Source organism: Falco punctatus (assembly GCF_963210335.1).
Source record: "Falco punctatus genome assembly, chromosome: 5".
NCBI classification, from domain to species: domain Eukaryota; kingdom Metazoa; phylum Chordata; class Aves; order Falconiformes; family Falconidae; genus Falco; species Falco punctatus.
The window spans coordinates 55,728,039-55,749,023 of NC_137584.1; the positions used below are offsets into that span (position 1 = coordinate 55,728,039).

The window sequence follows — 20,985 nt, forward strand, 5'->3', positions numbered from 1 at the left end:
TCCTGTTTTTGAAGCTCCCTGTCACTTTCTAATGAAAAGTTTGTTACACATTTCACAACATTAAATCTCAAAGTCAGGGACATTAGAACTTGCCCTCAAAACAATAAAATATTATTCCAAAATGAAAATTTCCACTTTCAAACCATATTTATATTGGTTATTTCCCTCTCTGTCAGCTTCTTCTCCTCCTTATCCACACACAGAATGTATCAATAGAGTTTTTAAGTTATAACTACCATTACAAAATTAATATAAATATGCTATTTCATTACGAAAATTGCTATACTAATGGTCAATGTTTCAATAGCAGAAAATAACCAAATACAGAAGAAGAAACTATGCATTGTAGTGATATAAAATCAGATATGTTGCTACAGCTAAAGAGAATATCTATCAAGTTCTAATGTAGGACTAATTAAAAGGAATCAATAGGGGACCATTCTGTCCTCAGCAGTGAATGGAAAAGATCTGATGTGTGTAAGAAATCATTGGATCACCACTCTCTAGTCACTGTCCATAAAAAGCCTGGTTTCTAACTTAATAAATAGCTAAAATGTGAGTGTTTCTCTGCAGTGTTTAAAAGAATAATTTTTATAAGTCAATATTCTACCACGTGAGATTGCTAAGAAATAGTGCTTTATGGGAAGACTTTGCTGATAAGCACACAGTACCTGCTCCTTTTTATGTAGGCAAAGTTACTAAGCATACTGCATGCACAAAATCGCAGTGGATGTGGACAAACTCAACACAAACAGTGAATTAATTACTAATTTTGAATGTTAAGAAATAGTCCCGGGAAGCTGCCCAAGACATTTTTATCCAAAAGCAGTATGACTGCCATATTAATAATTAAAATTTGAGAAGAGGGCCATAGATATGCAAAAAACTTAAGAGCAGTTATTCACAACCTAACAGAGTGGAGAAAGTAGAAGCTACCCTACAAATAGACTATCAAGGAAAGAAAAATCAAGAAGTGAAAGAAACAGACCTAGGAGTATTTTGAAATTACAGAACAAGAGGAAAAAAGGACAGATAACAGATAAAATCAAAGAATGACATTATTTTAGAAGAAGTGATTCACTGTCATGCAACTAAGGAGGAGAGTAAAAGAAACCAACATGATACATGTAATTTTGCAGGATGTAGAATCTGGACAATAAAATCAGCATTTATTTGGTTACTATTGCTGTTTCCAATGTGAGAAAATGTCTAATTGCTGTACAAATAAAATCAATCACATTTAGGTCAAACCATCTGTAGACAAAGAAGCAGGAGAGCATCTAAAGGTGACAAATGCCAGCCTTTCTCTTAAAGCTGGTGCCACTTTAAAAAGATGTCAGACAAACTAGGCAAACTTCATATTGCAGACCGTATTTGAACCCTCTTCTCCCCTTATAATGAATATTACTGTATTTTTTGCTTGACAGTGTAAGTGCATTTTTTAAAAAGAGCAAACTGAGGGATGCTGACAATCTTATCCAACTATCAATTGGTTTCCAACTCTTTTATTTTCAGTTTTCTATTTCTTCTCAGTATTGTTTTGAGTTCACAGAGTGACATATATAGGTTTTCTGTTTCAGGTACAGATGAGCCCTTTCTTCTGCTCTTCTTTCCTCTGTACTTCTTTCTTCTTTGTGGGTATCCCCCAAACCTATTGCTGACTAAACTTATCTTCAGCCTGGAAAGCTCTTATATCTATCTACTATCAGGAACATCTTGTTCTTTGAGACATGGATGTTGAGCAGCTGCCTGGCTATGTAAAATGTAATGTGGAAACATAAACTGCACCGCTGAATCCTAACTCGAGGTTATTTAAAGTTTAGGTAACTAACAAGTTACTTAAATGATTCAAATAGCCTAACAGCAGCAATTGGCAAGAATAAATCTTGTTTGTAACATGTTCTGTCCATAGTGTTATCGATTTTCCTCAGAAACGTGAAGCCTGCAAATATTATGCATCTTTTTGTCATTTAGTTGAAAATTCGTATTTAAATATATATAAAATTAGCAAGCAAGCTAATTAACAAATATTAACAACTGTTCAAGTAATGTATCTTAGACCTACATCTTGTCTATCTTAGACACCTCTTAGATCTTGCCTGCCTTACAAAACATTTTAGGGTTGGATGAATGACTTCCTGTAGGTGTCTCCCATTTCAGAGAGACTGCAGAAAGTACCTTAATGACAACATCTGACTGGACACTAAACCTGTACATAGTTCCACTGAAATGTAAATTGACCCACTAATGTTTTGCAACTTAGAAAGGCATCTGTTTAAGATATTTCAGCAGCAAGAAGCATTACCTTTTACGCTATTATTATGCTTTTATGCAGATAAAACAGATGTTTGTAGTCTGATATTTTAATTTCCATATTGCTACTGCTAGATTGCAAGGGTTAAGTGGAACTGTAATAGCACTTTAATCTTCAGCTTGGCACACATTCCAGATATATGAGTTCTGAATGTGCAGAAAGTAAGAGTAACCTGCTGGGTGGTGTCCACCAAGGAGCAGACGTCTTTAAGTTTTTCTACCTCAGAGATAGCACAGGGGAAGTGTGATATATAAATCTGTCCTTACTGGCCACTCCAGAGAACCTTATCACAGTTTACAGGCTGAATACAGCTTTGAATGTGATAACTTTCTTTAATGTGTACATAATCTCATTTTACATTATATTACTACGAACAAATTTTCTTTGAAACAAGTCTACAAAAAACTTCATGACGGGATCCTGAAAATTTAAGTGAGATACTTCATGCTAATGGCATATTTAACGTAAGAAGATTTACATAATGCTCCCTTTGGTGGTCAGAAGGTCTACTGATCACCTTCACCGTGACATAAAGGTGAAGGAGTACATATTCAGAAGCTCAACTTACTCCAGCATTTACTGGTCTTCTTTGGGATTTGAGGTGATACACAACAGCAGCCATGAGGTGGGTTATCTGAAGGAGGACACTTTGTTGGTCTGCTGTTTTGTTTGCTTTAAAGAATAAACTGAGCTCTACTTGGAAGATGAACATTATTGCACTGTCATGCCAAATTTTAACTCCTGAATACATACCCTGCAGGTCTGCCATGCAGATGCAGGAAAATCTGTTGCAGATCTGTAGGCTCTGCTGAAGATAGTGGATGCTGCTCTGTAACATATTGTCAAAGCCTGTTTAACTGCTGTGCATATTGCTGGAGCTCAGCAGGTGTTTCACCTTTGCCATTATTTATATTAATTTTTCTATGCTTCCCATATTTTTAAACATGTTTTTCAAATGTGTGGCTACCAAGCTGATTACACGTTATGGCACTTACTAGCAATGGTAGTATGCAATTCTTTGTTGTGTATGGATCCCTGTTTCTAACATTAGTCTGATCTCTTTCTAGATCCTTTCATCTTATTAGATGCATAACACTCAACTCTGGCGCAAACTCTAAGTAACAAAAAGTAAATTCTGGTTTTGTACTTTCTGTGCACTTCAGAGAAAGAAGATAACTGCTTGACTACACATACATATAGAAAGAACAGGAGCTGGATGCAGTGTTTTGTCTGTATTAAGTAATTTTCAAATTTCATTATTTCTGATGTATTACTAAAACTGCGTTAACTCCCTCCTGTGTTTATTTTAATATCCTAGCTATCTTAATTACTAAAACACCTATTCAAATCATATTTTAAAACACTTTAACATGAGTTCTTAAACATTCATTAAAATATAGTTTCCTCTTCTCTGAAATAAAAAATGAGTCATTTAAACTTTTCAAATATAGCTGTTCTCCTTCTCCTATTGGTCTTAGTTAAATATATATTATGTACAAAATTAAATGCATGTATTTGGGCACAATGCTTCTATGTCAATATAGGACTGAGTAAAGTGGGGATAATAATACTACATTTTCTTAATGTGGTATCAGTGAGGAACATCTGTTCAAATACTATGGCTGAAGAAAGCCAGATATAGTACACATGTAAAGATAATTCTGAGAAGAACGGTGTTCAGACTGTGAAAATTATACTTCCCATGAGTTCTTTATGCATTGTCATATCAGGATTAAGTTGAAGCCAAACAAGCATCTAATTCTTGCTTTGAATACAAGTTGATTAACTGATGTTATAAACCATTTAATGGGAATCATATTCAAAAGACAGCTGAAAGACTATCTCATTTAACTATTCTGAGATGTCAGTCAAAAGACAAGTTCAAGAGGAGAGATTTAGACAAATGTTTTGAGAAAACATTGTCAATATCTACCACATAGACTACTAAAGAGTTTTTATTTGTAATGAGTTATTTACCAAATTCCTTCATCAGATAAATATTTCAAAATAATTTTTAAGTGTATTTGTGAATAGTGGAACCTCAATTTCACCCAAATTAAAAATTTTATACCATGTTAAATAATCTTGTAATTTTCCTTTCTCTAAGCATTTGGACGCACATAAATAATATTTGAATGTACAAACCTACAGAAGACATTAGATATATAGTTATATAATAAATATAAACATAACTATGAAACATGCATAACACAAGGTAATAAATATGATAATATGTTTAGATAGATAGATAGATAGATAGATATGTATAAATGTATCTGACTTTGATTTTGACTGGTCTGTATTTTGCCATAGTGTTGTCACTGATTTAAACAGACGTCCTACTCTTTTTCCTTCTGTACTGCTTTTAATTTGTTTTGTAGGTCTACCTAAGCTAAAGAAAGGTGGCCCTAAATGCAAGCAAAAACATTAACAGCAATTAGCATTTGCAAAGTGCCTGACTAAAGCATTGTGTAAGTATTTAATCCTAAATCCTCAAATGGTCCTCAAGACCAGTAAGCACTTCCACCAGCAATGCTGCAGCATAGGGGAAGAAGTTACCACAAGGCAGAAACCACATCATCACCAAAGCCCTACACGAAGTCCTGGAACCAGCACTAAATTTTAATAGTGGTATTTATGTAAAGCTAATCCAAACAACAGGAACTTTTAAGTATTACTAACTGTTCATGAACACCCTTTGTCTCCAACATAGTGTCAGTTTTGTAGCATTAAGAATGAAACAATCCAGAACTTGAAAAGCAGCTGAAAAACAGCAGGTGAGGCACCAGGTATAACCTACCTATTAAACAGGCACAGTTTTTATGATTATGAAAAAAACAGTATGTGCTTAGAAAAAATAAAGTATAATGCATTATTCACATGTATTTCTGTCAATTATAAGCTTTTGCAACTTGGATCTTTCCATCACAATTAGTTTAACTAGAAGAGGTGTCTGGATCAGAAGCTTTCCTTTCATTTTATGCTCATCGCACATTTAAAAGTTTTGGAGAATTTGGGGATGGACATTGTACATTCATAAAGTCTTCATATTCTTGAGATTTCTTTGTCCTTAATAACATATCTTCACAGAATCATAAAATCATTTAGGCTTTTTGAAATTTCTTATTCCTTAAGGATATATCTTGATAAAAAATAGTTGTTTTCATCTTTTTGAGACTCCTTGTTACTTAAGGCTGAAGACAGGGCTTTCCTTTAAAACTGTCCACTCAAGAAAAGATTCCAGTGAAGACGTTTCTATTCAGCTAGTTGGGATGGCAATGGTCTTCGAAGATTTCCCTGACATTGCATGTTTGTTCTTTCTTTCTAAGGATACGATCATTCCTTGGTCATTAATATTTTCATTACTAAAGCTAGTATGCTTTGGAGTGAGAAACATAAGATCCACTGAATAATTTGCTTGTTAGAATGATTTCTGGACATATTTTTTTTCTATATTACTGCTTATTACCAGAAATCTCAGAAACATTGCAAGGTATATAAGAACAAATTTACCATAGTATTTAAGTAAGCATATTATTGTTGAGGCTTCTTGTAAAAGATTTTTCACAGTTCTTTCCTATTATTAGAGGATCCGTACAAGAACAGATGTTCTCTTTTCCTTAAGTAGGTCGGAGTTAAGACTTTGCTTTATTAAGTTTTATTAAGACGGTCCATATTCTTGTTGGGATGCAGTTATTGCTCACTGACACCATGCCAAACCATTTTGCTCTTTCTAAATTTCTATTTCTAAAGAAAAAAGACAAAGTGATATCTTCACATGAACTTTTCATGTATCCCGTGTCTTCTAACACCACTACATGCAACCTTTGACATGACTTCAGAAAAAGACAAAACAAAACAAGCCCCAAACCCCAGAAACCTAAAAACCAAGCTGCACCAGTACAGAGAAGAGAAATAAAAACTGGCTGCCAAACACCATGACCTGTTCCCTGCTACAAACCTGTCTTTCGAGACTCACCTTTAACATGACATATATAAAGAATCAGCCTAATTAGGACAGATGAAAAAAGCAATTAATATAAAAAACTTTGCATTTTGCTGTATTACTGCTTGACCATGTTCCCACGTCATCTGATCTCTTAAAGATCTGCAGGTTCAGGAATGGTATTTTTAAAGATATTCCTAACACATCAAACAATACATTCCTAGATTAATTGTGTGACTACATTTGAGAAAAAATTCTCAGTATTCTCTAGTTATTCCACTTGAGAGTGTTTTGAACTCATGTCCTTAATATGACTAGTAGCAGCCCCAAGATCCACTATCAGCTACTGGGATCTAACCATCAGAGAAAGGTTTATTGTACAAGCCATTATCCATCCCATAGTCTCTTAGTCCTTCCATGCGTACCACCTGAAGTTCCAACTATACATGACTTGTGGCAGAAATGAGAAGACAAGCCCAGAATATTAATCATAGGCATGTGAAGCTTCTGTTCAGTTGAAGCAGAAGGAAACAACTGTGATTTCTAGTATTGTAATAATCTAGGCAAAGTGCCCATAAAATGTCTAAAGTCTTGATGGTATTCTGAACAGTTATGAAATCTGTTGTACCACTGAAATTCTCCCTGTATATGAATATAGTCCAAGTAAAGTCACATCTCTGCCAAACCAGAGACATTCCACTTAGCTTTAATGATCTGTAATTACTGCATCTAATCTAACTTAGTCATACAGGCTGTCTCTATCATTAACAGAGAGATGAGCCGCTCTAGAGAGTGATACATCTCACTTATCTCACTCATTTTAGGATGAGAAATGGAACTGGATTCTGGGGATGGACAGTCGAAAGTAAACTTTAGCTGTCAGCAAAAGCACTGCACAGTGCTCCTGGAGAGCCAAGATTGAAGAACATAATTCTGTCAGACTCCAAGGCTATTATTACAAGAATTGCCTAACGTACACTCCAGAAAAAATGGCTTTTCAGGCATGTAAGTTATAGACACAATGATGTAAGAAGGAAAGGAAGATGTACTTACCAAAAACAATAGAAGACTCACAGTAGTAGTAACCATTTGGCTGCTTTTTTTTCAGCATGGAGCAAAGATCTAGGCGGTGCAAAACTTCATCTCCAAAATAATGGCTTTTAAAATCTTCATACAGGCTTGAGTCAATTTTTTTCACCTTTAAATAGCAACATAAAATTTAATTAGACGTTCTACTAGAAGACTGAATTTTTATATTTAATTCCTATAGTTTTCATTTAACCCAGAGGTATATTTAGGATGGAAAATACTTCAAAATGCAGAAAGAATATTGAAACAATAATGTGCCAAATCTTCTGGTTTAGTTAAGCACTGTCTGGTGCAGATATTAAACAATGAAATAAAAGTGTCATTATTCCTCCTTTCTATCCCTCCCTCTTCAGTCCTGTAGGATACAAATCGACATACACAATGCTACAACTGCTTTAATTTCCCACAGTTTGCAAGTCTTCATGGCACCTGCAACTGGAAATTATTCTTGCTGTGAACACTGGGCATGCTATTACAAGGCCCCCTTACCCACCGCACAGTTCCCCCACTTGCTGGCTGATCCAGCTTGAGGTTTGGCAATGAACACCCACATCCCTTACACACAGTCTGGGGAAGAGACATTTGCCCCCAACAGCCAGCACCCAGCACACCAGCTCAGTCAGACAAGCATGCCCACCTGCCCAGTTTTACACAGGACAAGCCCCTTTTACAGCCCATTCTGTCCAGTCCTCTTCTGCTCCCCCTCATCCCCTTCCCCTGCACATCCCCCACCCATGTGAACAATCCCACCAACACCCACCAACACCCAGCAGCTGCAAAGTCCTGGTTTTCCTGCAGCTTCTTGACCACCAATTAGTGTGACCGATGAGGTTTGTTTCTTGGTTTTGTGTGTTACATTTGACAGGTTTGTGTCTCCGTATATTTTGTTTATGGCTTCCCCCTTTCCCTTACCGTCCCATTTCACAAGGTTCTCAACCAGACATCCCACTGAAATAAACATCCTCACACTCCACGTGCCCTTATTAGCCTGAGTGGCTGACCAGCTTTGGCTCGTTACTGCCTTCTTTATCATATGTTGGTAAAGTTTGTTTCTCTGTGTTGTTTAGGGCCTCCTCCTTTTCTTATTATACCCTTCTACACTGAAAAGGTCCCTCACCAGACACCCCTAAAGGGGACAGATACTGTCTCCTCCCTTACAGTTCATCCACTCATCTGAGCATCACACTCACGCATTTCTTGTGGTGTTTCATTTACAACTACTCATGTGCAAGATGGGCTCAATGCTGGTATGTCTACTGAGCTTTTACTTAGGTACAAAATTATTGACTTCAGAAGCCCTTTGCTTAAGTACCTGCACATTTGATTCTCTATTAGAGACTTTTGGTCCCCTTTACTAAATCAAGACTTTTGGTCCCTTAAAGTCCAATTTAACAAAGGTGAGAAATTTGTCTTTCCATTTCCTTAATCTCTGAAACGTTGACATCTGGTGGTGGATGCTTTTCATTTCAGGTACACAATCTCCTTGGAAGTCTACATTTATTCTATCCTCACAGTCATTATTTAAAATTTGATACTCTATGGCTAGATTAGTCCTTATGTACTAAGGCTATTTTGAAGTTAAATCATTATTCTTTGTTTTTTTTAGCTCACAGTTCTTTGAAATACATTTAGCCATCAATCAGTAATAAAAAAAGACCTTTTCATGCAGGAGAACACTTGTCAAAATGTGAAGCCTTGAGTACTCATGGAGTGAAATGAGGAAAAGATCAAAATCACCACTCATACTCCAATAAAAAACAAAACAATTACAAGAGGTTGGGATGTTGCTTGTCAAAAAGAGATCAGTAAGGTGTGAATCAAATACTGAATGCTCAAGAACTGAGTTATGCTTGTGATGCACTACTGAAATATATTTGGAAAAGCAGCCACAAGAAAACTGGTATTTTTAGTAACTTGGACCAATTTCTGGAGCACTTTTGTAATGAGACATGAACCGATGAAACAATGCAGGTACATGGGAAGGTCACGGTTCATTTCTTAACTGAAAGGGTCTGGAGCAGTAGAGATGAAAGGGAGTTGTTACCACATGGGAAAGTCAGAGATGCTGATTATAGAGATATGCTATAATCGGGGGAGGGTGAGAAACACAAGTACTTGAGAGGCCATTTTGAAGCGTTTGGTGCTGGAAGGAGGACAAAGACACCTGCCTTTGAGGAAGCACTGTAATGCTATAATCTCAAGGGGTGTGCCTGTGTAATGTGGGCCTGGAGAGGCATTGCATGTGGACCTCTTGCAAGACTGGCAGGACACCAATGAGACAGCATTTGGTAGCCCAGTCACATTCGTTAACTCTGCGCCTCCTCTGCGTGCAGGAAGGGAAGGTGCAGCCTGCCACCCCCAGCCTGCCATTAAACCCTCCAGCTGCACCGGGTCCCCATGGCTGCAGCCAGCGGGTGGCCAGGCAGCGTTCCACTCTTGGTGGGACCAGGGGCCAGCAGGCTCAAGTGGCAACAGGCCTTAACACAGGTGCAAAGCAAGGTGCCCAACACTCTCCTGCAAGCAGCTTCAGTTTCCATGTACCAGACCCCACAGCCAAAACACCGGACTCCCAGCACCACACCCAGCTCCCAGAAGGCCAAGGCAGTATGTGAGGCGTCATTTACAGTTGCTCTTAGTAGCTCATTAAGTGAACTGCAGAAGGCGCAATGGGTGAAAGAGGTAAACACTGGGGAGCCTGGCAGCAGGCAGGCACAGACATGGGTCCCACTGGAGCACTGGCAGGCGGTGCAAAGGCAGGCCACGGAAATAATACTTGAGAGCTTTGCACCCCTTGCTGGGCAGTGGGCAGGGCTGCTCGGGGGCTTCCACCAACCGTATCCCCTTCCCCTCAGCGCAGGCCTGAGGAGGCCGGGGAGGGAAGTAGCTAGCCGCCGCTGGGGCAGGGGCGGGGGCAGGCAGGAGGAGCTGGAGGCCCGCGGAGAGGGGTGCTTCCCTTTCAGCCGGAAGGCCGCAGGAGAGGTTGAGGGTGCCCATTCCCTGCGTGACGGCAGGGCCCTACACCGGAGCGGGCTGCGGCAGGCCTGCGCCCGGGCGGCTGCTGGCAGCACAGCGGGGCGGGAGGGTGGCCGTGGAGGCAGGCTCAGCACCACAGCCCAGCGCCTTCCTGACAGGAGCGGGGCGGCGGGGAGGCCTGAGCGCGGGGAGCGCCAAGCACCTGCCCGTGGAGGGGGGGAAGGGGGTCAAGATAAAACTTTGGGCTGCAAGGAGATGCAGCAGCCGAGACGAGATGCCCGTCTGTGGTGACAAGAGTGACTAGAACGGAGAAGTGGGAGAGGGTTGTAAGTGCGTTGCTGACAGGAACTGTGGACTCAGCAGAGGAAACTGTTTAGTATGGTTGACCCCAGGTGCAGTACGTTATGTACTTGTATAGAAGCTGGTACTATGTGGTAGTGGTGCACAAACACCAGGGTCGGACCCTGAAACGACAGCCAGTGTGCTGCATTGTTGTGAGGAGCTGTGGTCAGTGCATGTGGGCGTCCCGCAACTCTGAGGGAGGATGATACTGTATGTGGATATACATGTCCATGTATATTACTGTACTTATGGGCATTTGAGCACACTTATCTTACTAAAATAAAGGATACAAAGAAAAACTGTAAAACTATTCCAGCATTGCTGGTAGTGAGCTCAGTCACACCTTGCTTGGAAGCAAGATGGCGGCTGTAGTTATTGGCTGCATCTTTTCACTTGAACAGGTAACATGTATGTTTAATTCCTGGTAGATTCTTAGATAGGACTGAAAGAGTGTTAACCTACTGTTGTCAATTACAGTTACTTCTCAGGACTTTTTGGATGAGTTGTGAATAGAAATATCTTTTTTTTCCAACAGAATGAGTGCCACAACAGCCATGAGTTGTGCTTTGCCACCATTGCTTGGGCCTGAACAAGAGGATGAAGAACACTCTGAGACACACATGTCTGTTTTGTGGTATGCAGGGCAGCTGGCAATTACTTACTATGATACAGAAGATTGCTCAGTCTACTTCATGCCTGACATACCTGATAACGAAGACCTCAGGCTACTGCAAAAAGTAATTGAGGAAGTTAATCCTCAATGCATAGTGACCAGTGCAAAACAGGACCAGAACATTGCCAAATTCCTGACCAACCTAACAGCTAGTGCTAGTGATAAAGATACAGGAAAACCAGAAATTGTCCTGTTTCCCAACATAGATTTTGGCCTAGAAGTCAGCAAGCAACGGATCCTATCTAGACAATTTCCATTTATCCCATTTCATATGACTGCAACAGAGAAAATTCTCTACTTGTCCTCAGTCATCCCTTTTGAGAGTCCACTCATGATACGAGCCCTCGGGGGACTCCTTAAGTTTCTAGACAGGAGAAGGATTGGAGTTGAGCTCGAAGAAAGCACTATTGCAGTTCCTATATTGGCCTTTAAAAAGTTTGTGCTGTCAGATACTGTGAATATGGACCAAGATACTTACAGTGTCCTGCAGATATTTAAAAGTGATATCCATCCTTCTGTGTACAAACTGTCCAGTGGATTAAAAGAAGGATTCAGTTTATATGGAATTTTAAATCACTGCAGGTGCAAATGGGGAGAAAAACTGCTGAGACAGTGGCTCACACGACCTACTCGGAACTTGACAGAGCTGAACAAACGTCTAGATGTTATCCACTACTTCCTGCTGGCTCAGAACCATGAAACAGTTCTCACTCTTCAAGGCTGCCTCAAGAATATTAAAAACGTGCCTCTTATTCTAAAAAGAATGACTCTTTCCCACACAAAAGTTAGTGACTGGCAAGCACTCTATAAGACAGCATGCAGTGCAGTGTGCCTTAGAGACACATGTCGTTCTCTGCCCAACACTATTGAACTCTTTCAGACTATTTCACGTGTCTTCACTGATGATCTCCACTACATTGCTAGTCTAATCAGCAAAGTGGTGGACTTTGAAGGCAGCATCTCAGAGAACCGCTTCACTGTTAAACCCAATGTGGACCCTACCATTGACGCGAAGAAACGAAAGCTGATGGGACTGTCAGACTTCCTTACAGAAGTGGCACGAAAAGAATTGGAGACCTTGGACAATCATATCCCCTCCTGTTGTGTGATCTACATTCCTTTGATTGGGTTTCTTCTCTCCATTCCACGGCTACCAACTATGGTGGATAAGAGTGACTTTGAAATTGAAGGCTTGGACTTCATGTTCTTGTCAGAGGATAAACTGCACTACAGAAGTGATAGGACTAAGGAGCTAGACAGACTGCTCGGTGACTTGCACTGTGAGATCAGAGACCAGGAAACACTTATTATGCATCAGCTGCAGACAAAGATTTTGGAGAAGTCTGAAGTGCTTAACAGTGTGATTGAGCATACTGCACACCTAGATGTGCTACTAGCTCTGGCAGTGATGGCTCGGGAGAACGCCTACTGCCGGCCACGCTTTACTCACCGCCATGGTTTTCACATCAAGGATGGAAGACATCCACTCATGGAACTATGTGCAAAGACTTTTGTGGCCAATCCTGCAAACAGTGGCGAGGCTACAAGACGAATAAAGATCATCACAGGGCCCAACTCATCTGGAAAGAGCATCTACTTAAAACAAGTAGGTCTCATAGTATTTATGGCTCTAATCGGCAGTTATGTCCCTGCAGCAGAGGCAGAGATTGGCATAATTGATGGGATTTACACAAGAATTCACAGCAGGGAGTCAGTTTCTGTAGGGCTTTCCACTTTCATGATTGATCTTAACCAGGTTGCCAAGGCAGTAAACAATGCCACAGAGAGGTCCCTGGTACTTATTGATGAGTTTGGTAAAGGGACCAACACGCTGGATGGCCTGGCCCTCCTGGCCGCTGTCCTTAGGCACTGGATCAGTCAAGGAACACAGTGTCCACAGGTCTTTGTCTCCACTAATTTTCACAGTTTAATGCAGCTAGAACTCCTGCCTGACACACCTCTTCTGGAGTACCTGACCATGGAGACCCACCAAGATGGAGCTGAGTTGGTATTTTTCTACCAGATCAAACCAGGCTTGTCCACTGTTAGTCATGCTGCCAACATTGCTGCACTGGCAGGAATGCCAGCCAAAATTATTGAAAGAGGAGTAGAAGTGTCAGAACTGATTCGTAATGGAAAAGCTATCAAACGTATTGATCATCCTTCAAAAGGAGATCAGATGGAAAAATGCAAGTCTGTTGTGGAAAAGTTTCTTCACCTAGACCTTGATGATCCCCATGTGGACTTACAAGAGTTCATGTGTAACGAGGTGCTGGCTTCTGCAGCCTCAGTCCTGTAACATGGGCATGTGTAAATGCACGGATGACATTGTATCTACCATGTTCAGCAGGAGAGTTTGGTAATTTAAAGAACAATGACTCACGCTACCTTTAGCTTGTAACAAACTCTCTATAGTTACATCCTTTATTCTTGTTTAAAATAAGTACTGTAGTTACATATCTCTGCAATGGGTGAATGGTGGGAAAGCAGGAAGACAGAGAATTTAAGAACCTCTTCCAGCTGTTGGGTCACCCAGTTTTCTGCCCCTGTTGTTAGATCTTCAGATTAAAAAAATATGGTAAAAAAAAATCACAAAAAACATTTCTGCTGGTCTCATAAGACTGTGAAAGCAAAGTGTTTATTGTTTTGTATTGTGCCAAAGGGATAGCTGCAGCCATTTTAGGATCAGCATCAAAGATTCCAACTAGGTGTGTGCCTCAGACTCCTATATCAGCAAGTAACAGTTGTCACAATAAAAACCACTGATGTAGAGGCTGATAAACAGAAAAACAAAGGGATTTAATGAGCTCTACAGCTTTTCTTATACCAGTATTTCTGTGCAAAATGCCAGAGATCCCAGGAGTTTTTATAAAAAGAATGGTGGAGGTCAGAACCAGTGAGGACTGATAAACAGGAAGTGCTTTGGTTTTACTGAGAATCACCCTCTTCTTGTAAGGTTCTATACGGTACAACTATGTATCTATGCCATATGGGTACAAATAAAAGCAAAATTACAAATCTAGGAAACCAAAAACTATACTAGGAATGTAAGACAGAAATTCACATTTTATATTCTATTTCCCAGTATTGAGTAAAACTTAACATTAAAGGAATAATACCAGAAAGGGAGGATTCCCTTTAACTTCTCTTGACATGCAGAGGATCTTTACTGAGCGCAGTATCTGATGTATGCATATGCAACAAAAATTAACAAATTAATGAAGAGACATGATATCTAAGTACTGTAGAAGTAATAATCATTCCTGCAGTAAGATAAATGCCTGAGATTCCTTATCTAAGTAAGACAGAGGAGACATTAGATAGCTTATTATCTGACTGCCAAACTTGCTGTAACTGCTTACAGTACGGCCTATAAAAGACATCAGCAGATACACTAAATCTCTCTTCAGCCACATTTGATTTCAAGAAGGCAAAAAAATTAATGTCATATAAATTGAGAGAAAATTTACATGAGAAAAAAGTAACTACATTCATAATTATCAGTATTAAACATCTTATCTGGTATGTCTAGCTGAAGGTAGCAAAAAAATGAACATGAGTGCACATCAAAAAGATCTGAATTCGGAGACTGCTTTGGGTTTGATTCAGTGTGGAATTTCCTCCTTCATGATGAAGGAATTTTTATTAAAAAATAAGTACCTTATGTTATTTTTATATGAAACTAGGATAGTGGCAAAAGTTTAACACAATTTACATTAAAAAATACAGGAATAAATTCCTGAACCATGCAGTTACTGCTGTTTCCTGTGCAATCATAACAACGCTGTCTACAAAATAGGATCTAGCACCTTGATGATGTTACCCTTGAAGCTGAATGGTAACAGTGAATCAGGCCTTGTACAACACTTGCAGGTGTTATAAATACAAATGGACTTTTCTCACTAATATATTCTTTTATTAATTATACATACAACATTCTAAAGATATACTGTACTCCTTATTAATTAAGCAGATGCCATCAGAGCAATTTAGCTGTCAGTCATCTTCTACTTACAAAATCCATTTCACAGTATTTGCAGTTCGGACTGCACTATCAAAGGATCTCCAAATGTCACACAGCATTTATCAAGCGTGCCTCACAATATGCCCTGAAATAAACAGCAGTCTGGATGAATGAAAAACAGAGTTTGTGACTGACCTGTGGCAACACAGCAGGCCAGTGAGGGAAGCAGGAATAGAAATGTTACCTTCAAGTGCAAAACTCCAATTGCTTCTTTCATTGTGTTTCATTAGGTTCTTTGTACAGAAGATAATGATACTAACCCAAGATTCTTATCATTCAAAGAACTGTGGAAATAGGTAAACATGTGCAAGTAAATTATATCCCTTTGTCTCCTTCCACAAGGACACCTAGAGGCACAATACACCTCCTTATTTTGGGCAAGTTTTCAGTGGCCCCTTTGATCACAGAATTGTCCAACTAAGCATGAAGAATAAGTTGCTCTCACTTATGAATAGGTAAGTAAGTTCTTTAATCTGAGAAGCTGAATGGGGTACAGTAACCCTTTATTTCACATTTTTATCCTTTATTAATGTCTGTTTCCAAGTTTTTTGCATTTACCATTTTTAGCTTAATGCTGTATCTTCAAAGTGGAAAGCTGATTTCTTGAGATACTTACTAATTTTGAATTCTCAGATTCTTTGCTTTGTAAATATTTGAGAAAGTTAATAATCTTTTCAGAATATACACATTTCAAAAATGCCTGTAGCTATACCAAGGTTTGAAAAACAGTTTTGTTTTTTTTCCCCAAAAGATAACTTTGGTGAAATTTAGATATCATTATGAGGAGACTGGCTTAACAGAGTATTGCTTCAAATAAGGAAACTTACATTGAAAAAAAATTATTGTTATAAAGCTATAGCAGTGAACTATGCTCAACTACTTCAGTTCTATTTGCTCTTTTATATGCTTTCTCATGTAATCTTCATCTACTCCCCCTTGTTTTTGATGCTGTTCTATGATCTGAAAATGCATTAGACATTATATTAAAATGTACTACAAAATACCGATTCCTTTTATGTTTCATGGTTTTAATTGTTTTCAGTAAATGCATGAAACTATCTCACTAAATGCAATAAACCAAAAAATTATAATAAAGACCAGTGCTTATGCCCAACAGTGGATTGACAGAGAAAAATTTATAGATTTTTAATACATAGCATCTTTCTATACTGTGTAAAGTGTATCTTTAGACTACCCTATGCATTATCCAGCCTTATGGAGGACTAAGGAAGATGATTTGGAATGACATTGACCTGGTTCTGTCAGCAGCAGTGAATATCAGTACACAGAAAGTATGTATCCTAGCTAATAGTTCATACAAGGCAGATAAATGTAAACAAAACAACCAGCCAAAAAACAACTGAAAAAAAGAATGGCAAACCCCCCACCCTGATTGTCTCAGATGTTTTAACCAAAGAATTAAATTACTAAACAGTTGATATTCTAGAACAGCTGTGGATTTTTAAAATAAGTGTTTAAAACCCATCTGTTAATACAAGCAAAAGCTTATGTGAGCTTACAAATGTAATAGCTATAATGTACCACCTACAACCTGTGAACAAGTCCTTATTTCTGTTTTAGAGCAAGTATGTGTGCACTTGAAGTTTCTTGATGTATTGCAAATCCCACTGCCTTCTTCCAACTGATTTTACATATTGCTACTTAATTAAAATGTGAACCTTCAGCATTTTTTAGAGTTATTTCTAATGAAGTTTTAAAGTATTTTTCTTTAATGCTTACTATGAAGAGAAAAAGAGCCCACCTTAAAATATTTATATTATGCACTTTGATTCTTATTTTAAAATAATTTTTTTTTCTGAAAATTATTTTCCTGGTCAATGTTAAAGGATCACATAAAACATTCTATACAATGTCACCAACAAATATTTATGGAGATACACCTTATGTTAAATAATACAATATTACTGTTATGAAATAAAAAACTAGATAGAGTAGCATTGCTTCTATATATTTATTATCACAATTATAACCTACTTTTATATATTTGTATATTTTGTTTTAAAAGCTAATAATAGGCAAGAAATAACTGTCTGCAAGACAGAATATAGATGTGTTTCATCACTACTCTGAAATTCACCAAAGCATACTCAATAAAGGGAATTGACAGTCTGCCTATTATGCATAATCCAAATATAAATATCGCTGTTTATTTGCCTATTTTCTCCTATACAGCAACAAAACAAAACTATCCAAACAAACAGCATGCATATAATCTACACTCTAATAATAATTCTGTAATTTTGAACAAGTACTTTCACCCTTTGGTCCTGCATAGTTTCACACAAAAAAGTACACCATGGCACTACTGTACTAAAAATATCAAGAGTGGTAATTTAAATTACTGTACAGGATTATTGTTTATATGGCAGAATGTACTGATTATTTTTTCTTAAAAACATCAGTATTTTAAAGTCTTACCTCTTCAGCTATAAAGTAGAAAATATGATGCTATAGCACAGGCAACTCCTTTGTTTGTCTCCAGATTAAACTTTCTTCTAGATTGCTGCTGAGCTATGTGAAATGCGAGCTCACCTGCTTACGTAACTGTGTTGATTTTGACAACTTCATGAAGGTCAGATGTGGTTTAAAAGCTCTTCCTTCTCCTGCCAAGATGCCCTTTTCTTGAAATATCTTCTTAATACTCTCTAAAGAGGGGTGGGGGGGAAGGGGAATTTACGTCACAAAGATATTACATGATAGAATGCTTAAAAATGTACTTTCAATTGTAATAAGAGTCACCGCCACTCCACATGGAAGAAACAAGATGAGTACTAAAAGGCAGAGAGATTTCTAGTTAAATTCAAAGGCACATAGTATTTCCTGTGGAAACAGTCTTACATTTGCAGTTAATATGGGTCACAAATTTAGCTTTACTAGAATAATGGCTGTTAGTAAGCTGTCCATGCTGTCTGCTTTTGCTAACAGAATAGGAGGAACTTAACATTAGAACTGTTCAGGTTTTACTCTTACTGGAAGTTTTGGAAACTTCAGGAAAACTCTGAGTTTGAAACAGTATTGTCTCTCTTCAAAAATCACTATTCTATGGTGAGTTCTATTATCAGTATTTGGGTAATCTTCCACTCAGACCAAAGGAAATCTGAAATTGAAAGCTCTAAATTCTGGCACTGGATTTACATGGCGGAATTAGAGAACATACCAGGTATGCTGATGATTCTTGTTTGTTTTTTTAAGCTTCACTGTTGCCTTTCAAGCTAATTTCCTATTTTTAAATGTACAATTTTATCTGCCTACAGTCCACGCCAAAGCACCTCTACTACACTGACCTGGTTTACTGTTTCCCAACTCATGTGCCCAATGTAATGTTTCATTTCTCAGAAATAAATTTCAGTATGACTTAGAAATTGTAGTCCATGTTTCTTTTAGCTGAAATACTTTAAATGAAAAAAATCTGTTACAATTGTTTTTTAAACTGTTTAGATAAAATTGTTAAAACCTGTGGCAAAGATAATATCAGTAAGTAGGGTATTTCTATTACTGAAAACCAGTAAAACTGCAAAAAATATTTTTTTCCTTTGCAAACACAACTTCCAATTTTTCACTAGTTGCAGTCTAGCTGACTCATACTAACCTTGAATGAAAATTAAAAAGGGGTTTGTGTGTGTGTGTGTGTGTGTGTGTGTGTGTGTGATCAATCCCATTACATTAATTTAATCAACCCTTACCATAATGATGGATTTGCATTTAAGTGTATCATCTCTTGGCTTGATAGTTCAACTGTAACACAAAGATCGAGTGCTTTATTCTCCCACCTGGAAGAAAACTTTACACTGGGAAACAGCATAGCTGGCTGAAAAAAAAAAATAGGGAAGGCCCAAGGAAGAGAAATACAAGCATCTAAAGCTGGCTAGTATAAGTGCCAGTTCATGCTCCTGTAACATGTCATTCCAGAGTCCTTACTCTTACCATTTTTTTTTCTCCAGTAACTATTTAAGTGAGCTACTTTGAAATCACACTTAAGAAGAGATTTTACAAGTTTATGAATTACTTTGCAACAGAAAAGTCCTAGAAGAAGCTCAGAGTATTCACTTGAGACCTGAAGATCAAAATTCACTTCTCTTTCTCTGCTGCATATGATTTATAACCTTAGGCTCCACAGTATATCCAAAAGTTGGGATTTTGAAAAAAGCCAAGGCAATCAAAGACCCAACTGCCATCTCTTAAACAGGCCCACTTGAAAATTCTCTTTCAGCCTTCACTCCCCACATACAAGGTGCTGGTGCACTTTACAAAAAAAGAATTAGCCCAATCTTTTATTCTAACTCACAGGATAGCGAAAGGACAACCAGATTAAAACTTTTCTGAAGCATTTACACAATGGTAAAAGGAGTCATATTATTATGGCAGATGCTGAAAATAACCTACCACAGTGCTTGAAGTGAGACCACCAGAGGTCATCTGGTCCAAGCTCCCTGCTCAAGCAGGACTACAGCTGGTTGCCCAGGACTATGTCTAGATGGGTTTTGCATATCTCCAAGGATGGAGACTCTGCCACCTCTCTGGGCAACCTATGCCAGTGCTTGGTCATGCTCACAGCTAAAAAGTGTTTCTTGATGTTCAGAGGGACCCTCCTTTGTTTCAGTTTGTGCCCACTGATGTATATACAAGCATAACTGTTACATGGATCTGTAGATGCATGCACCTGAATCTACACAACTATGTATCCAGATCTGTAGACCTACTATATATATATATATATAGCTATGTATCTATACACAAGTACAGCTTACCTACTTGTATTATTTTAAATTGTGTCTGTGGGAAATATTTCTAAATTTTCATTGAATCCCCACTAAGCTCTTGTGCAGCTGTGTGCAGAAACGCTGCTGAACAACAGATTAGCATATCAAAACAGAGGACTACAAATAAATGTTTGCTGCTTCTTCAAACTGAGATATGGAAGTTCACCTTAAATCATTTAGTTAAAGCGTGCATGTTATTTCCATGCATCCAATGGCCTGCTTATTTTCTAATGTTGGTAAGCTAATAAAATGTAACATTTATTTAAAACTGAAATTATCTGCAACAAAGTCATTTTCTGGTTCCTGTGTTTGATTCTCTGAACTGCATCATTTGGGCACTCACTGACTTTGATGGTCCAGCAAAGGCTTAGTCTTAACAGAATCAGGTTTATGCTAACCTGTGATATTCTGACTTGGTCTTGTGGACTGCACTCCTTTTTCTCCCCTAAAATTCTTTGCGCCATCATGCTTATGCCAAGCAGCGTCTTATCTCCCACCCTACAATTAAGATCTGTGCTGGTGAAGATCTGCACCGCAGAGGGTGCCCTCCTAACTCCAGTAAGAGCTTAGTGTCAGAGCAGTGGTTTGCCAACGTGCATCTGATCACAGGACTTAAAATTCAGCGTTCTTAACAGGGCAGGCTGATCAAACAACATTATAAATGTGTCTTTATTAAACATCACAGGCTCAAGAGATTGGCCACACTTGCTGGTAGTACAGATAGCCCCAGTTTTGTACTATTTTACACTTAAGGAAAGTGTGATATTTTATTGGTTAAGGTGATTTATGAACATAATTAGCACAATGTTTCCTTCTTCAAAGATAATAAAAATATAAAGACGT

At 38.3% G+C, this 20,985-nt stretch overlaps 2 protein-coding genes across 3 annotated transcripts in view; one reads left to right on the plus strand and one right to left on the minus strand.

Moving 5' to 3' along the window:
- AKAP7 (A-kinase anchoring protein 7) overlaps positions 1 to 20,985 on the minus strand; it is a 116,646-nt gene that overhangs the window by 44,063 nt on the left and 51,598 nt on the right. For both annotated transcript variants that reach the window (XM_080390439.1, XM_080390438.1), the window contains exons 6-7: positions 17,915 to 18,027; positions 7,314 to 7,458 (exon numbers count right to left, since the gene is read on the minus strand). In XM_080390439.1, coding sequence (XP_080246565.1) covers positions 7,314 to 7,458; positions 17,915 to 18,027 — 258 coding nt within the window. The remainder of the gene's footprint in view (positions 1 to 7,313; positions 7,459 to 17,914; positions 18,028 to 20,985) is intronic.
- Positions 7,465 to 13,643, plus strand: MSH5 (mutS homolog 5). The gene is made up of 2 exons (XM_080390419.1): positions 7,465 to 10,648; positions 11,200 to 13,643. Exon 2 carries the CDS (start codon positions 11,201 to 11,203, stop codon positions 13,634 to 13,636), a length of 2,436 nt encoding a protein of 811 aa, XP_080246545.1. The 5' UTR covers positions 7,465 to 10,648; position 11,200; the 3' UTR covers positions 13,637 to 13,643.

Coding starts and splice junctions, on each gene's coding strand:
- MSH5 (XM_080390419.1), top strand. CDS start 11,201: ATGAGTGCCACAACAGCCATGAGTTGTGCTTTGCCACCATTGCTTGGG.